Source organism: Lontra canadensis, unplaced genomic scaffold (assembly GCF_010015895.1).
Source record: "Lontra canadensis isolate GAN:19392208 unplaced genomic scaffold, GSC_riverotter_1.0 scaffold4, whole genome shotgun sequence".
NCBI lineage: Eukaryota > Metazoa > Chordata > Mammalia > Carnivora > Mustelidae > Lontra > Lontra canadensis.
The window spans coordinates 19,123,754-19,145,998 of NW_022630998.1; the positions used below are offsets into that span (position 1 = coordinate 19,123,754).

The 22,245-nt window shown below is 39.6% G+C and overlaps 1 protein-coding gene across 1 annotated transcript in view; it reads left to right on the forward strand.

Moving 5' to 3' along the window:
- Positions 1-5,238: 5,238 nt before the first annotated feature.
- The window catches only part of ELL2 (elongation factor for RNA polymerase II 2), a 69,962-nt gene continuing 52,955 nt past the window's right edge, over positions 5,239-22,245 (forward strand). Inside the window, exons 1-2 of the mRNA XM_032846118.1 lie at positions 5,239-5,541; positions 22,099-22,146. Coding sequence (XP_032702009.1) covers positions 5,395-5,541; positions 22,099-22,146 — 195 coding nt within the window. The 5' untranslated portion in view covers positions 5,239-5,394. The remainder of the gene's footprint in view (positions 5,542-22,098; positions 22,147-22,245) is intronic.

Sequence of the window (22,245 nt, forward strand, 5' to 3'; positions counted from 1 at the left end):
TCTTTTTTTTTTTTAAAGAAGAAACTATTATTATCAATATCATTCTTAATGTTGATGACACTTGGCTCACTATTAGCATGTTTAAAAGTGGAAAGCTGAAGAGGTATTTTGTCTCCTCTGGTCTTCCTACCACCTCAGTTTATTCAGATATACATGTGTTCTTTTTTAGTACAAAACAACACAGAGGTCACCGTTAGTACCCTTCCCCCTCTCAAAGGTTATCTGACACCTTTCAGGGTGCCTTGCATTGCACTGAAAAGCCATAAAAATAATTATTATAAGTATTATATATATATATTTTATATATACATAATATATATAGTATATAATATATGTACTATATTATTATATATCATATATAATAATATAGTACATATATTATATACTATATATATTATAATTATAAAATAATTATGTGCAAGAAAGGGACATTTTGGTCACTATAGTGTCCGTAGAATTCTACGGACAGAACATTTTTCTCAATCAGTATAGAAGGAGAGAACTTTCTTGGTGTACAGGAGAATTCAACCTGAGTCATTCCCTTCTAAAAGAATGTACAACTTTCTTGAGATTGGTCTTCCAAGAGGGAAAGGCAAGCAACAAAGAAGGAAAGAAAGGCAGAGAGGTGTTAGTAAACACTGAGTATCACCATTTTAGGAAGCCAGAGTTGTATTTTTGATACATCTGAAAGAGTAAGTGACAACTCTGCCCACCTAGCCTTCTCTACTCAGCTCCACACCAAGAGTAAAGAAGGTATCTGAACTGGATAGGAGGATCAAAGTGTGGGTGGGGGTACTTTCCTTGCTCCCACATAACAATTTTTGAAAAGAATCAGACTGTCCTAAGAGGAAGAAAAGATTTTAGAGACTAAGAGAGTGCAGAGGTGGAAGTCTAGAGCTGGTATATCCTCCCCCAGGATTAGGAAGGGCAGAGGCTGCCAATTCCAGGAAGAAAGCCAATCAAGTGCACTGTCCTTATAGCTCCCCTATAAAGTACACACCTAGAAAGGGAGGCTAGACCTGGTACCCAAAGCTGCCAGTCTCAATGAAGTTCCCAGATGCTATACCTTCTAGGAAATCATGTGGACTATCACCATATATGTTTTGCGCCAAGCAGTACTTAGGGAGTTTCAGCCTCCTTCACATAATCCCCATCAGTACCACTGTCAACCCCACTGCCAAATACACAATCTAAATAAAACCAGTATGTTTTTCACATAAGCCCAGTTTCAATTCAGGTCATCCAGTTCCTTCCATCTAGATTACACCAATCACAAACTGTTCCTAAGGGGAAATTCTTGAGCTTTCAATGGATTATCCAGCAGTGATGAACATAAACCAGAGAGTCTTCACCATATATCCTGGGACCTTTGTAACACCTGTGGATTTATCGTTCCACCACACAGTGAGATAGGGAGCCCAGAGCCAGATGTGGCAATAATGTTAATTATGATAGTAAGTTACACAATGAGGTATTTCTTACACTTAAATGGAGTGGAGTAAAAAATAATCACATGCAATATAATAATTGTTTAGCTTAAAATCTGTCTTTAGGCAACAAATACTTATGTCCTTCTTACATGTACTGCACCTTTATTCTCTATAAACATTTAGTGAATTTAAAACCATTAAGCTCCCACTTTATTAGTGTCTAAGGAAAGGAGGAGATTTTTTGTACAGAACTGGAAGTATAATGGTACAAGGTCAAACCCAGTGGGAACAAGAGGCATCAGGAAGAGAGAATTCCAAGAAGGAAGAATTTCCACATGGAAAAAGAACTTCCCCAAAGTTCCTCTGCTGTAACTCTATAAGGTTCTGTGTTCTCTTTTCCTAATAAAAGCCATGCATTGAGACGTTAGTAGGAATTTTTTACAGGTAGCTTTAAAAAAAACTCACAAAACTACTACAACAGGTATAAGACAGAATGGCCTTATGCACTGGAAGTCACTACAGCAGAGGCTGAAAACTAGAAAGCAGTGGGTTAACTCAGGTCCAGAGAATTTTTTTAATGTCCACAAAACGTTTATGGCAAATTTTAGGTAGGTGCCAAAAGTAAAAATCAGAAAGCTCACATAAAAATCTGTGATTTCCAGCTTTCTTTAAAAAATAGAAGACTGGACACATTGGGCCCCTGCATGTTCACCTTGCAACAATCAGCTGGACCAGGAAACTGCTAAACACTTTAGACACTGCCAGCTTACCACAGTCCAGCACCTTCAGTCCTGTGGCCCACTCCATTTATTTTGGGTATTCACAGCCCCTGAAGGCATCTGAACTATTGAGCTCAGCTCCAAAGGAGAAGTGAAAAATAGTCATTAAATACGTGGCAACCAGGAATGAGGGTGGCCAGAATTTGAAAATCAGCAAAGACTCTGATATTAACAGTCCTTTGCCCATTTTTTACACTACCTATCATAAATGGAGCAGGCCCCTCCATCAGTTTACTTCTCTTTGGCTTTTTCCTTGCATTGAACTATCATGAATTATCATGTAAGACATATTTCTTCTCAGTTATTAATTTCAAAGAGATATTTAATGCATATAGTGACTAAAAGAGCTGATTGAAACCTACCTCTCCTGGTTATAATAGGTTAGACAGGTTGTTTTTAAATGAATGTCTCAGTGCATTCACTCATAAAATGAATGTGTTCAGCTAGAATGATCATTTTCAGTTGGCCTCTCCCCCTCTATACCATCTCTACTTATCTAGAATCTACTCAGCCCTCCAGAGATGTTCAAGTTCCACTGCCTCTACAAAGCCTTTCCAGACTTCTCCTTCCTTTAAGTTTTTGAGCTAATCACCACCACCACCCAAACTAGCATTTTCTAATTCTCTAATTGCTTTGCTTGGAGTGCATCGGTTCACTAGCCATATTTAAACAAAAAATTCCTTAAATAAGAAACTATACAGTTTAATTTTTAAATTCTCCACAGCATTTTCCACTAAATAGGAATTCAATAAATTCAATTTATTTGTTAATTATTTACTATGAATGAATACAGAAAATAAACTGTATCATATATAAACTGGAAAACTTCCCAAGGAGCAACTTTCATCAGACCCCTCCAAACAAATTACCCTGATAAGGTAATAATTACCCTGATAAGATGGGCATCACAACTTGCCCATCTGATTCAGGCAGGCATAATGTGCATCATGCAATGAAGAGACAAAATACTAAATTACTGTATTACTTTGTACATGATCATTGCTTCCTTTCTTAGTTGAAAAGCTCAAAAGGGAAAAAAATATAAACAAACAATAAGTCACTATAATAAGCTATTGCCCAGTGAAAGATGTTACCCATTAAAATAGGACATGAGAAAAATTTTCCCACCACAACTGAGAAAAGAAAATCAATTACTACTAAGATGCTGCAGGTCAGACATTTGAAAAGTACAGTGAAAATCACCCTTGATCTTCTCCCACCCCTTGTTGTCATCAGAGGTTCTGAGTAACAGGAGACCAACATGACATGTGGGCGGGAATTTACCCACTTTCACAGGAAAAGTAGTGAGATACAGGTTCTACTTTTTCTGGTCAGACTCCTCCCCCCCCACCCCCCAAACATTAAGGTTTTAGATATGTGGTCAGCAATCAGTCCTTGTCTATTAAAGCACACAGGAGAAAAGAATAATTACGTATGAAATTATTTTTTGTGATTTCCTTAATTTCTCTATTCTCTATTCAATGAATTCAAGATAATTTACACTTAAGTAAACTGAATTAGTAAGTGTTAGTTAAACATGTCTTAACAACTAGCAAGTTCTAGTGGATTGAAATTAAGTCAATTTTTAAAATGCTCTCCTGTGATGTAACCAACAGTTAATACAGATGTTTTCACTTAACCCATACTCTATTGAAAGAGAATTAGTTCTATAATTCATATTAGACACATTCAATGCTTGCGGGTCTGAATCAAGAGGCAATGTAACCTTTAGGCTGGGGAAGGGATTAATTCAGGGGGCTTGGGGGGTGGGATGAATCATGAAAAACTTCACTTGGATCTTTCGGGAAAATCACAGCCCTATCCAATTTAAAAGGATGGGAAATACCGCTTAAATGCCTTTCAATTTCTCCAGGGAATGCCTATAAAACGCAACAAGGTTTTCAATCTGAAGGAAAGAACAAGCGTCTCAATTTTTTAAAGTAGATTTTTTACACTGCCTTTTAACGGTTTCGATCCTTCCAATGGTTTGTTTTTATCTGGTGTTTTGAATCCCTGTTAATTCATCCTCCCGGACAGGAAGCCTGTCAGTCTACCCAAACACAGCCTGAAGAGGGCTCTTGATTAGGCTCTCTACTTTAGCCACGCCTACACACCGAGCATCGCGAGGAATGGAAAGTATGCCCGGCCTCCGCACACCCTCACACCCTCACACCCCCATCTCCTCTTCTTAGCCCCCCAGTAGTTTAAGCCCAAGCTAGGTTTTCCCACATCCATGTCAAATAAAATGAGCAGAGATCAAACAGAACCAAAGAATGACAGGTGTGGATGTTTCTTTTGATCTAGGTCAATCCCAGTTCTATTCTTAAATGGTCCTTTGAAAGGGAGATGTTCCCGGTGGCGAGCTCCAGAGAGACAGGATATGTCCCTCTAGGATCAGAACCAGGCATGAAAAAGACCTACAAGCTCAATTTCCTATAGTACTGTGCCCACCACAGCAAAGGCACGTAAGCTTTAGGCATAACGTTGTACTTAAAATGCTCCCCCATGTTCCAGCCAACTCCTAAAGCCTAGGGTCGACTCACTAATTTCAAGGTTAGGGTGAAATGACGAAGGGTCCCACAAGCTTCCGCAACCGTCGGGGAACGAAGTCCTTACTTGGTCACACTTTTGGGTGGAAGGTCTTCGGGGAGGTGGTGAGGGGGAGAGATTCCCTACTCTGCGGACTCTCCCCTACTCTCCCCCAAGGGGCGGAGCTCCGACTCCAGGTAAGCCGGCCAGGTAACCTGGACACCCATTTAGCAAGGGATCCCCCCAAGCTAGCCTGACCAATCGCGGCCGACGAACCAAGACGACCAAACGTGACGTAAGATGTGATTAAATTGGCGCGTCACTTCGACGTCAGCCTCTCACCTCGGACGTCCCGTCCCGGGAGCAAAACTCCAGCGACTTTGGGCCCCGCCCCCGTGAGAGGGAGGGCGTCCAATGAAGGCGGTGCCGAGGGAGAACGAAGCCAATGAGACGAGGCCGGGGCGGGGCGCGGGACCAGAGGGTGGGGCGGGTGGCGGCGGTGGCAGCCCGAGGTCTGGCTGCGCGCAGTATATGACAGTACGTCAGCAGCGGGATGGCCGTAGCTGTGGCGGCGGCTGCAGAAGCCCAAGCAGCCGCGGCCGCAGTGGAGGCTAGAGCCCGAGCGGCGTCGGCGTCGGCACCCCGGGGAGTTTAAGATGGCGGCAGGGGGGGCGGCGGGTCTGCGGGAGGAGCAGCGCTACGGGCTGTCGTGCGGGCGGCTGGGACAAGACAACATCACCGTACTGCATGTGAAGCTCACCGAGACGGCGATCCGGGCGCTCGAGACCTACCAGAGCCACAAGGTGAGCTGGCCAGCCGGACAACCGGCAGGGCTGAGAGACGGAGAGAGCGCTCGTCGCTCCCGGTGGCGCCACCCGGGGCTCGGGACAACCGGCGCGGGGCCACGGAGCAGTGGCTCGCCTCAGCTGCCGTCCGCGCCCGCGGCGGCTAGGCTAAGCTGGGCAGGGCCGGGCAGGGTTGCTGACGCTGCCGTCCCGGATCGGCCGGGCGCCGGGGTGTTGGGAGGCGGACAGGCGGGCGGCCCCTGGCGGCAGGGCCGAGGCAGCCGCAGCCCTACTTGGGCTGCGCCGCCGCTGCGGGACTTTCCGACGGCGCCCGCGGGTTTCCTGGCGTTTTCTGTCCCAGGGAGGGAGGGAGGGGAGCACTAGAGACAAAATTGAGATGACTACGCTGTCCGTGACGGGGGAGGGGGAGCGGGTGCAGCGTACCAGTAACAAATGCCAAGTACCGAGGGCATGAGCCATCCGCGTTTGGGAGGTAACACATAGGCACCGCGGATCCGCAGAGACTCGGACACAGCAGCTCCGCGTATGGCGGTAGGACACACGTTGTACTAGCAAGGACTTGGGGACCCAGGTACACCGCGTGGTGGGGGGGCACACCATGTACTCGCGAAGGCTGGGACACGACGCTCCGTGTACGTAAAGTAGGGGGACACACCTTGCGCTGCCAGAAATTCGGGAACACTGGCGCTTCGCCTTGTCGGAGAGGGACCAACACAGTATACGGGGGAGCCACACACACCCAGCGCTCACCCAGGAGCAAGAGAAAGGTTCGCGGAGGCTCCTCGTACTCAAAAGACGCGCTGTGTGTCTCGGGCTGACTCCCGGTGATAGGGACATGGATCGAGGGTAAGGATGGGGGAAGATACACCGTGTCCAGGGCAGAGCCGCCCCACCCCCCGCCCGTTCCGCACCCCGTTCCGAAGAGACACCCGTGTATCTACACAAACAACTCAAGTACAGCTAAGACTCATAGACGCACACATGCCGCAATTGGAGTACAAACCCAAAAACGCTGGGTTTTTCCCCCTCGTTGGGGGGAAAAAATAAAAAAATTAAAAAGTTGGGGGTGGGGAGACAGCACACGCCATAACCCAGGGTTCATGGGGAAGCCGTTTACTGACATGCAGTGTGTGGATGTAAAAAGGGAGGAATATATCATATGAGAGACGGGTAACATTTACTCAGAGAGGAGGGATAGTCGGAGGGAAGTAGAATCTACAGGGCGTACTGACAAATAGCCCAGTCCATACCGAGGAAGCATGCTTCAGTTAACTGAAACAGGCACTGAGGGCCAGAAGGACACCCAGACGCAGACTCACATAGTTACTCAGATAAAATTGGAGAACAGAATTAACATCTGTTGAGCTCCCACTAGTGCCAGGTACTTTAAATGCATAGAAGGAAGCCGGATTTGGAAGCAGAGCCCAGAGAAAGGTGTGAAACCTGGTTCAGTGGGAGCTTATGAAGCTGAGTGAGGAGAGACTCTCCTCTTCAGAGAAGCCCCCTACATAAAGGCACCCACAGAGGGAGGCACACAGTTGTACACAGCTTGGGAAGTAGGTGAACTCATGATAGTAAAGATGTAAATAGCAGGAGAGACTCACAGAGGTGAACTTGCTCAGGAGGGCGCTCACAGGATTAAGTGGCTGTGTAAATGTACACTTCAGGGCACAGGTGTTACCCACTAGCATTGTGTATGGTGAAAAACACAGACTTAGGAGGGGAGGGCGGAATGTATGTACAGGGGGAAAAAAATACCTTCCTGCACACTGAAATCCCAGGGAAAAAGTCTCATTTGTGGCTGGGAAGTCAGTGTACACCCAGTAATAATGCAAGAAGATATAAGAAATGCAAACTGCATATGTCAGTGGCTGCTCCCAGACAGATGCACCTGCAGGGAAGGGACCAGCACCAGCATGGAGTAGGAGACCCGTATAGGGGAAGTCAGATAGGCAAGCAGAAGAACAGAGGCAGACGGTGGAGAGAAACTCAGCCCTGCAAGATGGAGAGATAAGCTTGCCAGTTCCAAAGGGAGGGCGTGGGAAGGAATGACACTGAAGAAGGTAGGTCAGGGGTGTGAAGAGAAAAGCACAGAGACTGAAGAGGAAGAAACAAGCAGGAGAAGCCCAGCTTTCTGTCAGAGAAAGACTGACACATAGAGGATTCGTAGATTCATCTCTGGGGACAGTAGGTCACCAACAACCTGGGGGAAACAAGAGGCAGACTGTACAGTTGACTGCAACAAAATTGACAGACACTATACACTTGGCAGGGAAGAGGTGGGTGAGGAGACCCACAATGAGGAGGGGGATGGTGCCCAGGGAGAGTGAAGTGCCAGAGGCCTCCAGTGCTCAATGGGCTTCTGGGCTAGAGCCCACAAAGAGTATTTGTTTTTCTACCTTCATTCTGCCTCCTAGATCTTACTGTGACATGCTTGGGATTAAGGTTGGAGTGCTTTGACTCCTGAAGTTCTCACATTTATAAATCATTGTCTTCCAAGAAACAGGAGATCAAAAATTCTCTCCCAAACCGCCACTTAGTTCTTCATTTTTTTTTTCCTTTGTACTTTTTATAGTCAAAGGTACTGAAGTCCATGGCTTTTTTCACTAACTACTTCTCTTGCCAACTAATGTCATTACTACATTTTTCCATCTCTGTGCATGCAAATTAGTGAGTCTGGTCATTCTGTACAGAAGCAAAGAAGAGAAAGGGAGAGGACTTTTCCAAGTCCTTCCAACTTTCTGAGGGTGGACCCAGGTAGATTGAGTTAGTTCTGGTATTCCTTTTCTCCTGAAAAGCTGATGGTAGAAGCAGTGGCATGCAAAGAGAGGAAGAAATAAGCTGACTTGGCCTTTGCAGCTCGACGTTGCCTTGTTTCTGACCTAACCAGCTTCTCACCCCAGGCCTCACTGTCATTTCAGCTACAAAATACTTTTCAAGGGCCTTGCAAAAGCAGGAATTGGGGTGAGAATGTTAATCTCCGGTGGCTAAGAAGTGGGAAGAGGTTGTAGAAAAACAAATGAGGCACCTTTTGGGTGACTACACTGTTGGTACTTATTGGTACTTACTGTACTTACTCTGGTGTATTCAGCTAAGGCTCCTACAAATGTGTTCTCAGTGACCTTCCTCCTGGCGCAGGTCAGACCAGGCTTCCCCATCAGGGAGTTGCTAACAGTACGCATCTGTCTGAGCTTTTATCTTCCAGTTGGAAGATAACTTATTTGGTCTCTTATACCTTAGGCCCTTATCAGAAGTTGGGCTTATGACCTGAAATTGTACCAGCTGTTTGGAAATATGTTGACACATATTGGCTAAATGGGAAGAAGTTTCTGGTGGTCAAGCCTCTTCCCCTTTGGAGAAGAATGGCTTTAATTTTCATTAAGACTGCCTTCACCATTCCTGTGCTCAGATGGAAGGTTTATACCTGGACAAATGGCTCAGTGGCTTTGGCCTGTACAAAGTTATGACTATTATTCCTCTTTTTCTATGACCTTCTAAGAGCCAGAAATTTCAACAGTTTCCTAAATTAAGCATCAGAAAGTGTTTTTTATCCAGATTACTTTGCCCACTAGATTTATTCTAAATTAATCCACTTGACCTATTTCAGGGAGGTAAATTCAGGGATTTTACTAAACTTTGATTTAAGCACAACACAGAAGTTCTTTAGATAGAATTGAACAAATACACGAAATTGTTAATGGTTCATGGAAACAGAATCTTTAATTGGAAATAATTCCTCAGGGGCGCCTGGGTGGCTCAGTGTATTAAGCCTCTGCCTTCCGCTCAGGTCATGATCTCAGGGTCCTGGTATCTAGCCCCACTTCAGGCTCTCTGCTCAGCAGGGAGCCTGCTTCCTCCTCTCTCTGCCTGCTTCTCTGCCTACTTATGATCTGTCAAATAAATAAATAAAATCTTAAAAAAAAAAAAAAAGAAAGGAAACAATTCCTCACTGTTTGAAAAGACAATCAAATCTAATTGACTATCATTATTCAAGTTTTCTATTTTTAGAGAAACGAAAAATGCTAACTTGAGAACTTTCCAAAATAGGGACAGGGTTGGGGGAGAGAGGAGGCATTGTGAGTCCAGGAATACGAGTTAGAGTTGGAGTGAATACCTCCTAAAAGTTGTCTTCCACTCAGTGTGAAAATAGAAACAGTTTCAAGTTGATTGTATATTAAAAAGTGTTAAATGGAAAGTAAATTTAGACATACTAATGCAGATATTTAGGATATATTGCAAAGCTACTTTTTTTTTTTTGTTAACTATAGATAATTTTAAATGAGAGGAAAGTTACTAAATAAAGTTACAAATTGTAACTTTGTGAAGTTACAACTTTATATTCATTCTAAATTGATGTTTGTGATTGCATGGTCTATATAAGCGCTACATACTTTAAGTGAACATATATTACTGTAATTATGTATTTCTCTCAGATGTATCCTAAAACTGTATTTAAAATTAAAACCCCAAATTCTACAATATATTTTAGCTAATTCAGTAATGTGTGGCTGGCTTATTCTGACATTTTTAGTAACAAAAATCCTACCAAAATATTGTAGCAGATTTTGTCATTGCTGAGCCTGTTAATTTATTTTTTTAAAAATTGTTTGGTTAAGGTTTCAAAGATGGTGGCTCAAACAACATCACCATGTTTACCTATTACATAAAAAACCTAGCCTTGATATGTTTGGGGCAAGTCCTTTCATTCTCTGTGCCTAAAGATGAGAAAGCAGATGTGTTTAAGAAGGATTCTGTTAACACATTCTCTTGTCAACCCTAATTATTGGCTTTAAATGCATATTCCTTCTTTGATAAGTGTCTTCTAGGAATATGATAGTGTTTTGAAAATTTGTACAAATACACTTATATTTAATTTTGCATAAGGAACTGAGTTTCTCTCGGTGTTACCAGATAAAATTATTTCTAATCAAAGCATAAATCTCCACAAAGTTACTGTCATTCACAATAGCTCCCTTTGTGTGTTACTTGGTCTTTTAAAATAACTGATTCCACAGGTCATGAGGTAGATGACTTCTCAGCTGTCTATCAGGTGAACTTTTTAGCATTTGATTCATTGTGGTTAAGGTACAGAAAAGACTCCTACCTTACTTTTTCTTTATCTCCATTTTTCTGCCTGTCCTCAAACAGTTTTGAGAATGTGTGTGTGTTCATATAAAATACAGAAGACCCTGTTCTTAAGGCATCACTCAAGCATCCAGACCTGTCAGCACAGAATTGCCACTGCCATAGGACATGTTTATTAACTAAAACAAAGAGGTTTGCATTGTCAGATACTTTTTTTTAAGTTCACATAATGAATTAGAGAACACTACATCAAAAATTAATGATATACTATATGTTGGTTAATTGAACTGCATTGTCAGATTCTTTTTCCTGCATATTTTAAATGTTGTCAGGTTTAATTTTAAAACATTAATCTTACTGACTTTTCCCTTAGATCCTTCTTCAGGCTGAACTTGATTTTAAATGCTTTTTATCAAATAAAGTCAAATTTATACCTCATGTTGCAGTAAGTGTTTGAAACTTTTTATCAAATGATCAGGCACTCAGTGCAAAGAAGGGTGCCGATCCCAGTGAAAAGCAGTAGCCAGATTGCCTAAAAAGAGAGACCGGGAACTTTGGCACCCAAGTTGGAAGGAGAAAGAAAGAACATATGTGAAGGATTGGAACATGTTCAAGAAAAGTGTTTAAAAGGAAAAGGGCATAGAATTCTTGGAATGATTTATAGGAAAGCTTATGGAAGATAGTCACCAGATCCAGCCTTTCCATTTGCTCCATTTGCACTTTAAAACAAAAAACAAAAAAACAAAAAACCATGAAGGCAGTGCTCATCATAGGGCCTACTAAGTAATTTGTGATAAAGCCAGCAGAGGGAGGAAAATTAGAATTTCAGTCGAACTAATCCTGGGTCATTTTTAACAATTTGCAGTGGCTACAGAGAGGCTCAGCTCAAGAGCCTTGCACCAGGGTCCAGCCCATGTATTTGCCCAGTGGGCCAAATGTATTTGGAGAATTTGAAAAGATGTCCCTAAAATGTGATGATATGGGCATTTCTATTTAAGATCAGCTAAATTTTATAAAAGAAAATATTGTATATAACCCCACATTTGACTGTCTTGCTTACCTCAGTTCCATACTGCATTTTCCATGACTTAATGCAAACATGTAACGAAGCAGGTCTGGAGTAGAATACAGTAAGGCAATGGTCGTATTTCCAAAGCCAAATTGAAAAAAAAAAAAAAAAAAAAAAAGCATAACTCAGGACAAATGTACCAAGGAAAATTGCTCTTTCTTTTCTTTTGCTCTCTCCCTTCCTTCCAATTTATCTCCCTATCTATAATTTCTATTGTGGCATTATGGCCCTTGAGATCTATGTTAAATGTTTAAGAAAAACTGGTTTAAGTGTCTCCACTAACTTTACTAGTAAAGGCCAAACCTAGCATTTCCATGGCTGGCAATAATACAGGATATAAGAAGAGAGAATCTTATTAATTAGGCTATATGCTCCTTAAACATTCATGAGTCAAATTGAACTCACCTGGAATTGAACTCACAGAGCATTTAAAAAACATCCTCCAATCTTAAAGGATTTTGTAAGAGTTTAACAGGCAAGGACTGGATGGGAGATTACCTCTCTAGCAGAGGGAGGGACAGCTGTAGAAAAGTTAGGGCTGGGTCTGAGAATCCCATGGAATACAGTGTTCTACTTAACCTGAAGTCAATTGGATTTAAGAGAGGAAAGGGAGATTAGAGCAGGTTAAATTTTATTCTGTCAAAACTGGGAAGATACTGATTAGAAATATAAAGTGATTTGAGCTGTGTTTTAGGATTATCCTGGCCTCAGCGTTCCATAATGAATATAAGGTAAATCTGGAAGGAAGTAGACAAGCTAAGAGGAGGTATGTGGTCCAGGCTAAAGATGCTTGGAATCTAAATTAGGATGCTGTGGGAGACATTAGAGATGAATACAACCTATAGACTTCAGCAGGTTTTGAAAGAAATAGGATTGAATTGAGATTTCTAGCCATCAGCACTAAAGATATTCTTAGTAAAAAAAAAGGGGGGGGAATTAGAGGCATTTGGGAGAGTGGGATGGAGAGAGGGAAGATAAGATGATGGGTACCATTTTAGTGAACGTTCAGTCTTTTGTTTGGTGATCAAGACACTTAGATTTGATTGTTTTTATATTTAAGAAGTTTATTTGGAGGTCTGAGGCTAGACTAGAACAGTGCTATATTGTTGACATATTTCCTACTAACTCTGACATTTGGATGGAAATTTAGAATATTGGTGATATTTGGACGGATGCTAAAATTAAGTGAAAGAAATTTTTGCTTTTGTGTAGGGATTTTTTGTTTGTATTTTTATAGACTTTTTTTTAATAACCTTCTCTATAACTTGCACTTAAGACCATCATCAAGCACAGATAATATGAAAATATAATTTGAGTCTAACATGGAGATTAGACCTTCTGTGGTTTCCATCCCTACTGATTATTGAAACATTAAGTAACTCTATATAAAAGTGCCTGGATTTACATTTCAAGCCCCATTTTGAAATGAGTCTGGAGGCCTTGAAAGAGTCAATGTCTTCACTTCCAAATTACCTCCATTTCTGTTTTGGTGTTTTGATTCTCCTCTTTTTGTTGTTGTTAGTTTCATTGGGGAAAAAAATAATGTAACTACATAAAGCTTTTGTTATACATTGTAATGGACTAGGAATGGTGCTGAGTTCATGGTCCTTAGAGATAATTTTGTCTGAGGAATTTCCACTTGACAGTGAGCTTATTCAAAGGTGAAACCAGGCTTAAACTTACTGGTAAGATTCACTGAGATACTTCAGGATCTAGATATGTTTACCCAGAAACTTAAGTGTTAGCATATTTTAAAATACCTTTTATTTAATATCATTGCTTTTGATTTCCATTATCAGAAATCATGATGCCTCAGAGGACCAGAAAACATATCCATGTAGTAGAAACTCAGTGGCAAAAAAAAACTTAAGATTTTTAAGAGATTAAGAGGTAGGAGTCAGAATTATAATAACCAAATACTTATTTATTCATTTAGCAAACACTTGTTCTATCTGACATGTGCCAGGCATAGAACTACACACTGGAGATACTCATATCTGAGTAAGTCCTGGATGGTCCCTCCCATCAAGAAAGTGCTTTTGCTTTCTCGTAGAAACAGGCACCAGACATGTGAACACATAATTTCAATAAAGTCTTTGTTCAAGGGGACACCTAAAGCGAAAAAGATTACATTTAAGGATGTTTCTGAAAAGCAGTGTCTGTTTCTTTACCTCATGTCCTCTGCTCATATCACTCTGGTTGGGTGGTCTCTACCACACCTATGAGATTGCACCTGACTAGGTTCCTTGTCATCTCTCTGTCAAGTTCATTGGTCATCTCTCTGTTCCTCCCTTACGTGACCTTAGCAGCATTCCATCCTGTTAACCAGTCCTTCCTGTTATGAAACACCTCACTGATTTTCCTCCTACCTCCTTGCCCATTCTTTCTCAGTCTCCTCTGTTGACCATCCTCTATTTGACTGGTGTTTGAATGTTGGAGATTCCCACTCCCTTCTCTTTATCTGTTCATTCTCTCTGTGTGTGCTCATTTAGTCTTATGGATTTAAATGTCATCTATATGTTAATGACTGGCAAATACTGATCTCCAGCTCTGACCTTCCAACTCCAGGCACTTATTTACAATACTTCATCTCCTTATCAGAGTTTAACAGTCTTCTCAGTCTTAACAAATACAAACAGAATTCTTGATTTCACTCATCAAACCTACCTCTTCAGAAATGTACCCCATCTCGGTAAGTGGCAGTATCTTGTCACCAGTTGCTTAGTAATTGACTAGTATTTCTGGATTTGTCTCCTCATTTCTTGACTTACTAGGTCAACAAGTCTGTGAATCTCCAAACATCCAAAGTCTAACCCCATCCTTCACGACTGCTCCAGTCCCAGTCATCTGTCAAGGATTTCCATGGACTTCCAAGTCTTCCAGTGTTACCCCCATAGTCCATGCTTCTCCACACAGCAGCCAGTGATCTTTTAAAAACATTTAGTATATTCATGTAGTTTCCTGGTTTCAAGCATTCTAATGTCTCCCTTTGTAAACATGATTTAGATGGTTTAGTTTATAAATTTCTTCTACTTTAAAAATAATCTCAGTCTTCCATTCCACATTAATCTTACTGCTTCTCCTTATGTTCCAGAGATTATGATCCCAAAGAAGAAATCTTCATTTACATTTATAGTCAGATTTGACACATAAGCTTTTTATATAATCACAAAGCCTTCTCAGAAAAGAAAAAAAAAAAAAAGATGGGATATTATGCTTCAAGTATTGTTATTTTAAAGCCTGGTTCACAGTAACTAACTTTTTAGCTGATTCTTCAGTTTAGATTTTGCCTTCCACATCTCTTTAAGAACTATTTGAAATAGTATATATATGTGTATATATATATATATGTGTGTGTGTGTGTATGTGTTGTGTATGTGTTTTAATTTGGCCTGCATCAGATTGATACAGTTTTCCAGAAGCTATCTTTCAAAACAAGGATTATGTTAAATAAATTTTTTTTTCACCTCTTCTCACTACTGTTTTGGCAATCCTTTTATATTTCATTCTTTTCTATGCTGTAATTATAGAAATGCATTATTCTTTATTGCACATGCACTTTAGTCTGGTTCTTCCAAATTTGTAGAGAAGTTTCTCATATGTGTGAGTTTGGATTACTCACAAAGCAAAATACTAGATTTTGTGAAACCTGGTGACTCTTTCTTATCATCTAGTAAAATGCTGGGGCAAGAAGGAGACACTGTTTAAGGTAGCTTTAGATTATCAATTATCAACAAATTTTTCATTTATGCTCTCATTCTAAATGTTACCAGCTTTTGACAAGAGCTAAATATATTTGATTTCTTCAGAATTAAGTGTCTGATTTCCTGCACTATTTCCTGCTTTAGCTCCAATATTCTTTCTGTGTCTTCTTTCCCTGCCTCTATATATATATATATATGTATATATATATATATATTTTTTTTTTTTTTTTTTACAGTGGTTAAAATACAATTAAGTGAGTTTTGGTTTCTCTATCAGGTAATGTTTTAAGAACAGAATAAAATTACTTTCTTAAAAAAAAAAAAAACACAACCACAATTTCTTAAACTGGTATAGTACTTCTTTTAAGAAAGAAAGAGGATCTTTTATAGAAAATATATCCCAAGAAAAATCATAAATACTTTTTATTATTTACTTGTATAAGTGACAGCAAATTCAAGTACCTGATACTTTCCTTAAGCTATAGTGCAGAACCAAAAAAAACTATCAATGCTTATCAGTTCTTATTGATTCTTAAATTTATAACTTTAAGAAGTTTCGCATTTTATGTAACCATTGTTAAGGAGTGACAGGAGAGGTTAGCTGTGTAAAGTGGTGTATAAGACCACATTTCTTGAATTAAGACCAGGTTTGAGTCCCAAGCCACTTACTAGCTTTGTAATTCTCAGGGACTTACCTGAGAATTGGAAATAATAATATCTACCCCACGAAGGTGTTCTCGGAATTACTGGAGGTGACAGTAAAAATGATTATAGTGTCTGACATATTTTAAGTACTCAATAAATAGTAACTAAGTAGCTATAAGCAATTACACTTAAAGCAATGACTTGACCCATCACCATTTCTAGAAAAGCTTCTGGTTTTGGCAAAGTTCCAAAATTATATTTGACTTTGGAAATTTTTTTGCGCTATCTTTATCATGATTTATATTGCAGCTTAGGCTCTCAGATAAATACCAAGTATTTAATAAATGCCTGTTGATTGAATAAATATTTGAAGTTAACTTTGAGTTACGTCAGAGTTCCACGATGGGTTTAGAAGGAAAACTGAAGAATATATCTAAACTGAGGGAATAAAGTTAGACCTTCCATAGTGTGTTTCTTAGAGAAATCACTCTTTTCTAGGCCCAGAATGCTATTTGTTATGTCTGTATATTCCTAAAACCAATGGTGGTTGATAAAGTCAAAGTAACCATAGATTTAATTTGTCTAAATAGATAAGCAGTATGTAAATAATCAAGAGATAGTTATAATAACTTTTATAGGATAAATAACTTTCTTCTACTCAACCCCAGAAAACTTTAGCTCTGCTCCTTCTCTACCACCCTCTAAGTATCATATCAGAAATTATTATTACTAAGCAAAATTAAAGTTACTTAATAATATTACTTAGAAAATTACATATTACTTTTATAGTCCTGATAAATTGTGAGGAATAGTTTCTGGAAATAAATGGACATAGATTTCTTTGGTCATAGAGCAATTTTTGTTGCAGTAAAGTTGTCTTGGAATGGTAAATGTCAAGAATGTTACAAAACTTGAGCAAAATGTATTGCCTACGTTTCTGTGCTTAAGAATGTCTTACATTTCCTAAGAGATACAGAGGGTTAATTCAAGGATCTCTAAAAACTGTGAAACAGCTAAGAGTTTAACAGAACCTTTTGACTACAAAACACCACCTTTATGATGTTGTTGAAGCATTTGTCAAAAGGAGTTTCTCTAGCCATTTTCAGTCTGTGCTGTTTCTTGGCTGTATGAATATGCAAGATCATTCTTACTTATAGCTCAACTATTACTCAGTTAAACTCTAGAGTTACTTGATTTTCAAAAGAGCTACTTGGTGCAAATATTTAATTAAAGCTAAAAATCAAAAATTGAAGCCCTTGTTGAAACTCATTTGTAATGGGAATGTACTTAGTTAAACATTTATTTTAAAATATACCTTATCACCTGTAATTATGTTATCTTTTAAAATTGAATTAAAAATATATATACAATGAGTTGAGGTCATGTTTGTGCAGTTAAACTTAGGCTAAAGAACATTTCGACAAAAAACTAACATGCATACATTTGCATGTAATGGTATTGACTTTTATAATTTATTCCTGGTAGCTACCCTATTAACACAGTGGTCAGATGCATGATAAGTGGTATAGAATTCCAGCTGTCTCCTCTTGTTGCATTTTTTTAAAGCATTCTAGAACTAGTAACATCTGGTAATTTACTAACATCTTCTTGTCTAAAACTGCAGTTAACATCAGTAAAGCATTGGAATTTCTTTCATGTATTTTTCTCTTCTGGATTGTCAGATAATCTTTTTTTTTTTTTTTAAAGATTTTATTTATTTATTTGACAGAGAGATCACAAGCAGGCAGAGAGGCAGGCAGAGAGAGAGGAGGAAGCAGGCTCCCTGCTGAGCAGAGAGCCCGACGCAGGGCTCGATCCCAGGACTCCGAGATCATGATCTGAGCTGAAGGTAGCGGCTTAACCCACTGAGCCACCCAGGCGCCCCTTGTCAGATAATCTTAAAGGAGTTTTTTAGTAACAGTGATCTTAGTTTATCCTGTTTGTCCTAAGCACCCATAACTATTCCATACATGAGTGTTTTATTACTTTTTAAATGAGGAACACGTTTATATATGTTCCTTTGTTATACATGGTCCTTCTAGCAAAAAAAAAAAAAAAAGTTATTGTTTATATTTTATTAAGCAGAAACTGAAGTCTGGAATTGTAATGATTTTATGAAATTCATTTTCCTTGCAAACAAAATGCCACAAAGAAAAAATAAAGAAAGGAAGAAAGAAAAACAAAAGAAAGAAAAGAAAAAAACAAAATGCCGGAACTGAATTGAACAGTCAAGGACTTTCAAATGTTCAGCACTGGGAAGTAACCTGTTAAGAGAGCCAAGAGAAGGAAAGTGTTCAGTATTTAGGATTCAGAGAGCTGGCTTTGACGTCCAACTTTGCTAATCACTAGCTTGGTGTTCCTGAACAATACCCTTTACCTGTTGGAGAGCCATTTATCTCCCTCTGAAATGGGTGGTAATGATGCCTTCCTACCACCCAGAGCTGGTTTTAGGAGCTCACTTGAGACAATGGATATAAAAATGCCCTACTACAACACTTACGTAAACAAAAATTACTTCTGTTGAGGAATCAAGAGGTACAGATAGAACTGTAAGCATATCAGGAGGTTAGATTCTAAATTCAAGTCCTGAAACAAAAAACTGGTTAAAGTCAAAATTACTCTTGGAAATTCCTAAACTAATATAAAGTGTGGTTCTATTATTTTGTCTATATAACCATAAATAGTAATCTGTAAAGTAGATGTGTATAGTAATATACTGCTATAAAGTAGTATAAAAAAACATGGCCAAAATAATTTTAAAATAGATTTTTTCTTTAGCTGAGCATAATGTAGATAAATACTTTTAAGTTAATATATGTTAGGCCCTATCCTAACAACTAAGAGTAAGACAACCTATGAAAATAATACACCCCCCAATGTAGTGGAACCCTAGACACAGGCATCTGGAAAAACAATACTTAAGGAGAGTTAACTCAAAAGTGGGCATAGTTCAGAATTAGCAAAATGGTGGCATCAGTGGTTTGGCTGGTAAGGGTTTCACATTTTAAAAATTGAATCCTTTTTCAGTTGCATTTATTCCCCAGGTGCTTGATATTCCTTGTTGCTTTACATCAGTCTCTTTCACATTTACTGCCTTGGGTCCTTAAACCCATTGAGTGTTTGATTCCTGATTTATCCAAAGAAAGGCCCACCTGAAGAAACTAATCTTAAACTAGAATGTTAAAAGTAAGTTATTAGTGTGGATTGACAAAATAGTGTCTGAGAAGGCATACCAGCTTGAAGGAAAAGAAGTAAGTAGAAATAGGAAGGAGTGCCTGGCTGGGTCTGCTGGTGGAGCATGTGACTCTTGATCTTGGGGTTGTGAGTTTGAGCCCCACGTTGGATATAGAGATTACTTAAAAACAAAATCTTAAAAAAAGATAGGAAAATGTTTATAAAACAAAAACAGCTGAAGCACCGTTGGGAGACAGTGGAAGATGAAATTATGAAATTGGTTGGTCCTGTAGGTGGAAGGTCTCTTTTCCATGTGGAGGAGTTTGCTTTGCTCTGATAGAACCCACTGGGAAGGAACCTTCTCATGACTGCTAAGGTGGTATTGGAGAGTTTCTGGTGGTTCTTTAAATGATGGGCAGTATTTGGAAGGAACTGAAGGGAAGAAGGAAGGCCTTTATCTAGCTGCTCAGTGATAGGGGCCTAAAACAGTCCAGAGGTTTTCAAAATAGAGACTAAGAGCCTAATTTGAGGGAATCTGGGGCTGACTGGCCAAAGATAAAGATTCAGAGCTGTGAAGCCACCTTTGCATCATTTTTCTTTGGTGCCTGATAATAAAGCTTTCAGCACATTTTATCATTCTTTCTGGGGAGTCTGCTCATTCCACCATCTCCTGTTTGCTCTGGGGAAGCCATACTAATTTAAGCCTTATCACTAGAGTATTTCTAAATAAAGCATCATCTGGAGCTGATGTCTAAATCCTTTTTCCTAGCCCCAATCCATCTCTCTCCCTTTTTCTTACACAGGACCAAAGGAGCTGCTTTCCCTGAAAACACTTCTTTCAGCAACTCACTTTGTTATTCCAAAAATTAGAAGCCCCCTCAATTGTTTATCATGTCAAGGGCAGGACTTAAAGGCCATCCCTGAGGGGGTGATAGAAGAGATTAGGGCAGGGTTATTTCACAGGGTGATAAACCTTTTGAAATCCTGAGATCTAAAATTTAAATTACTGTCCTATTTATTCTGTAGTGTATAGAAGCTAAAACTGAAGTCAAATTTTGAGGTCAAGGAAAGATTAGGCAGGGATGGCCAAGTCCAGTTCTTATCCTTTGTGTTGTGTTTCAAATGTGAAAGAACTCTGTACACACACACACACACACACACACACACACAGATCTGCCCTTTGCTTACACAACATCCATTCCTATCTCCTGGCTTTTCTGCTCAGGGCATTCCCTTTCCCTGGAGTTTGTCTTTTCAAGATTGCTGCTGAGATCCACTTTTTCATAAGCCCTTCAGCTTTCCTGTTTCTTCTAACCTGCATTCTTCTCTCCCTTTTTAGAATTCTTACTGACGCTCCCCAAAGTTACTTAGCCTAGTATTTGATCATTCTCATGTGTTCCCCAACTAACATGTGAACTCTGGCATGAAGGAGTAGGCCCCCATCATACTTTCGAGTGTCCCACTTCTTTTTAAGTGTGTGGAGCGCAAGGCAGTAGAAGAAGAGTGGCATGGGAGAATAGGAGGATTGAGTCCTGGGTTCCTGGTTCCAGCTTAGTTACTACTGGCATGCTTGCCTTGACTGTATTATCTATGATTTGGAATTCTGTAATTCTAGCAGTGTATAATGGGAGAATATGGTTAGGGGTAAGGGAAAAGAGACTGTAAATTAATTTAAGGTTGTGAGCCCAGTAAACCAAAAAGATAGAAGTATGCTTGCCAGAAAAGTAGGAAGGAGGTGCCATTTTGGTTGAGGGAGGAGTGGGGAAGGGCAGTTAGTATAGCGATTGCCAGTTTTGCGGTCATTGAGTTTCTAATGCAAAATGTCCCCAGACAGTGATAAGGCTGTGGAGAGAAAGGAGTTGACCAATAGAGAAGAGATTAAAAAGCATCACCAAACTGGCAAAGTGAACCTCCAGGAGGGTGTGGATGTAGAGAGAGCAAAGTGAAGGGCGCTAGCTTTTGAAATGAAGGGCATGATAGAAGAGCTAAGAGGACTGGTGTCTGATGTAAGGAATCTATGACATCCAGGGAGAAGTGAGCCATTTGACAATTGAGAAAAGTTAGCATTTGTTTGACTAAGAAGAATTGATGAAATTGATAGAGAATTTCAAATTCCAATGGTGAGCTGAAGACAGCTTCTGAGTTGCAAAAAGTCAGGAAGGAAAGTATAACCAGCCTCAAAGGAGTTTGGAACAAGCATTCCCATAGACAAACATTGGTGACTTTGGATATAGAAAATCGTGCCTGAGACTGTGGTAGATACTTACAGCATTTCTTCTAAATACACAACTCTGTGACAAAATATTAGTTATGAGGAGGACAAAGCTTGTTACAAAACAAAACATTCTTCTAGAAATTACATTTCTCCTGGTGAAGATCATATAAGAAAACTGGTAACCTGTTTGACCCTCCACTAGAAACTAACCTATGATAAAATGTGAGAAACTGGAAACCATAGTTCATTATCAAATACTTCAATTTTCTGTTCATAGTATCCTATTAGAGTTTTGTAAAGTTCCTCGAATTATCTCTTCCCTCCCTTTAGCCTTTTAAAAATATACTAAGAAACTAAGCAAAAGTGTGTTCTTTTAATGTGAAATTGAGTTAGTATACTAAACATTTTTTGCCAAATTGTGTCATCTGCCTACACTGCCCCCAACATACCTGTGGTTGTGTGATTTCAGAGAAATGTCAGCAGTATGACCTTATTCATTAAGTTGTCTTAATATGATGATATGTAAACCTAGTTACATAATGAAAAGATATTTTCACAGACTATGGCACTGAACAGATGCACAGATTTAAAATTTAAACATTTAGTTCTGTGACACAGTAATGAAGGCTGACTTATGTGTTTCTTTATGTTTCTTCCAATAGAATTTAATTCCTTTTCGACCTTCGATTCAGTTCCAAGGGCTCCAAGGGGTGAGTACTCCTGTTGATTCAGCAAGAAAATCTAATATTCTTCTTACATACTATTATTTTTAAACTCTTAAAATTTGTTTTTACTTGTGCCTCAATATA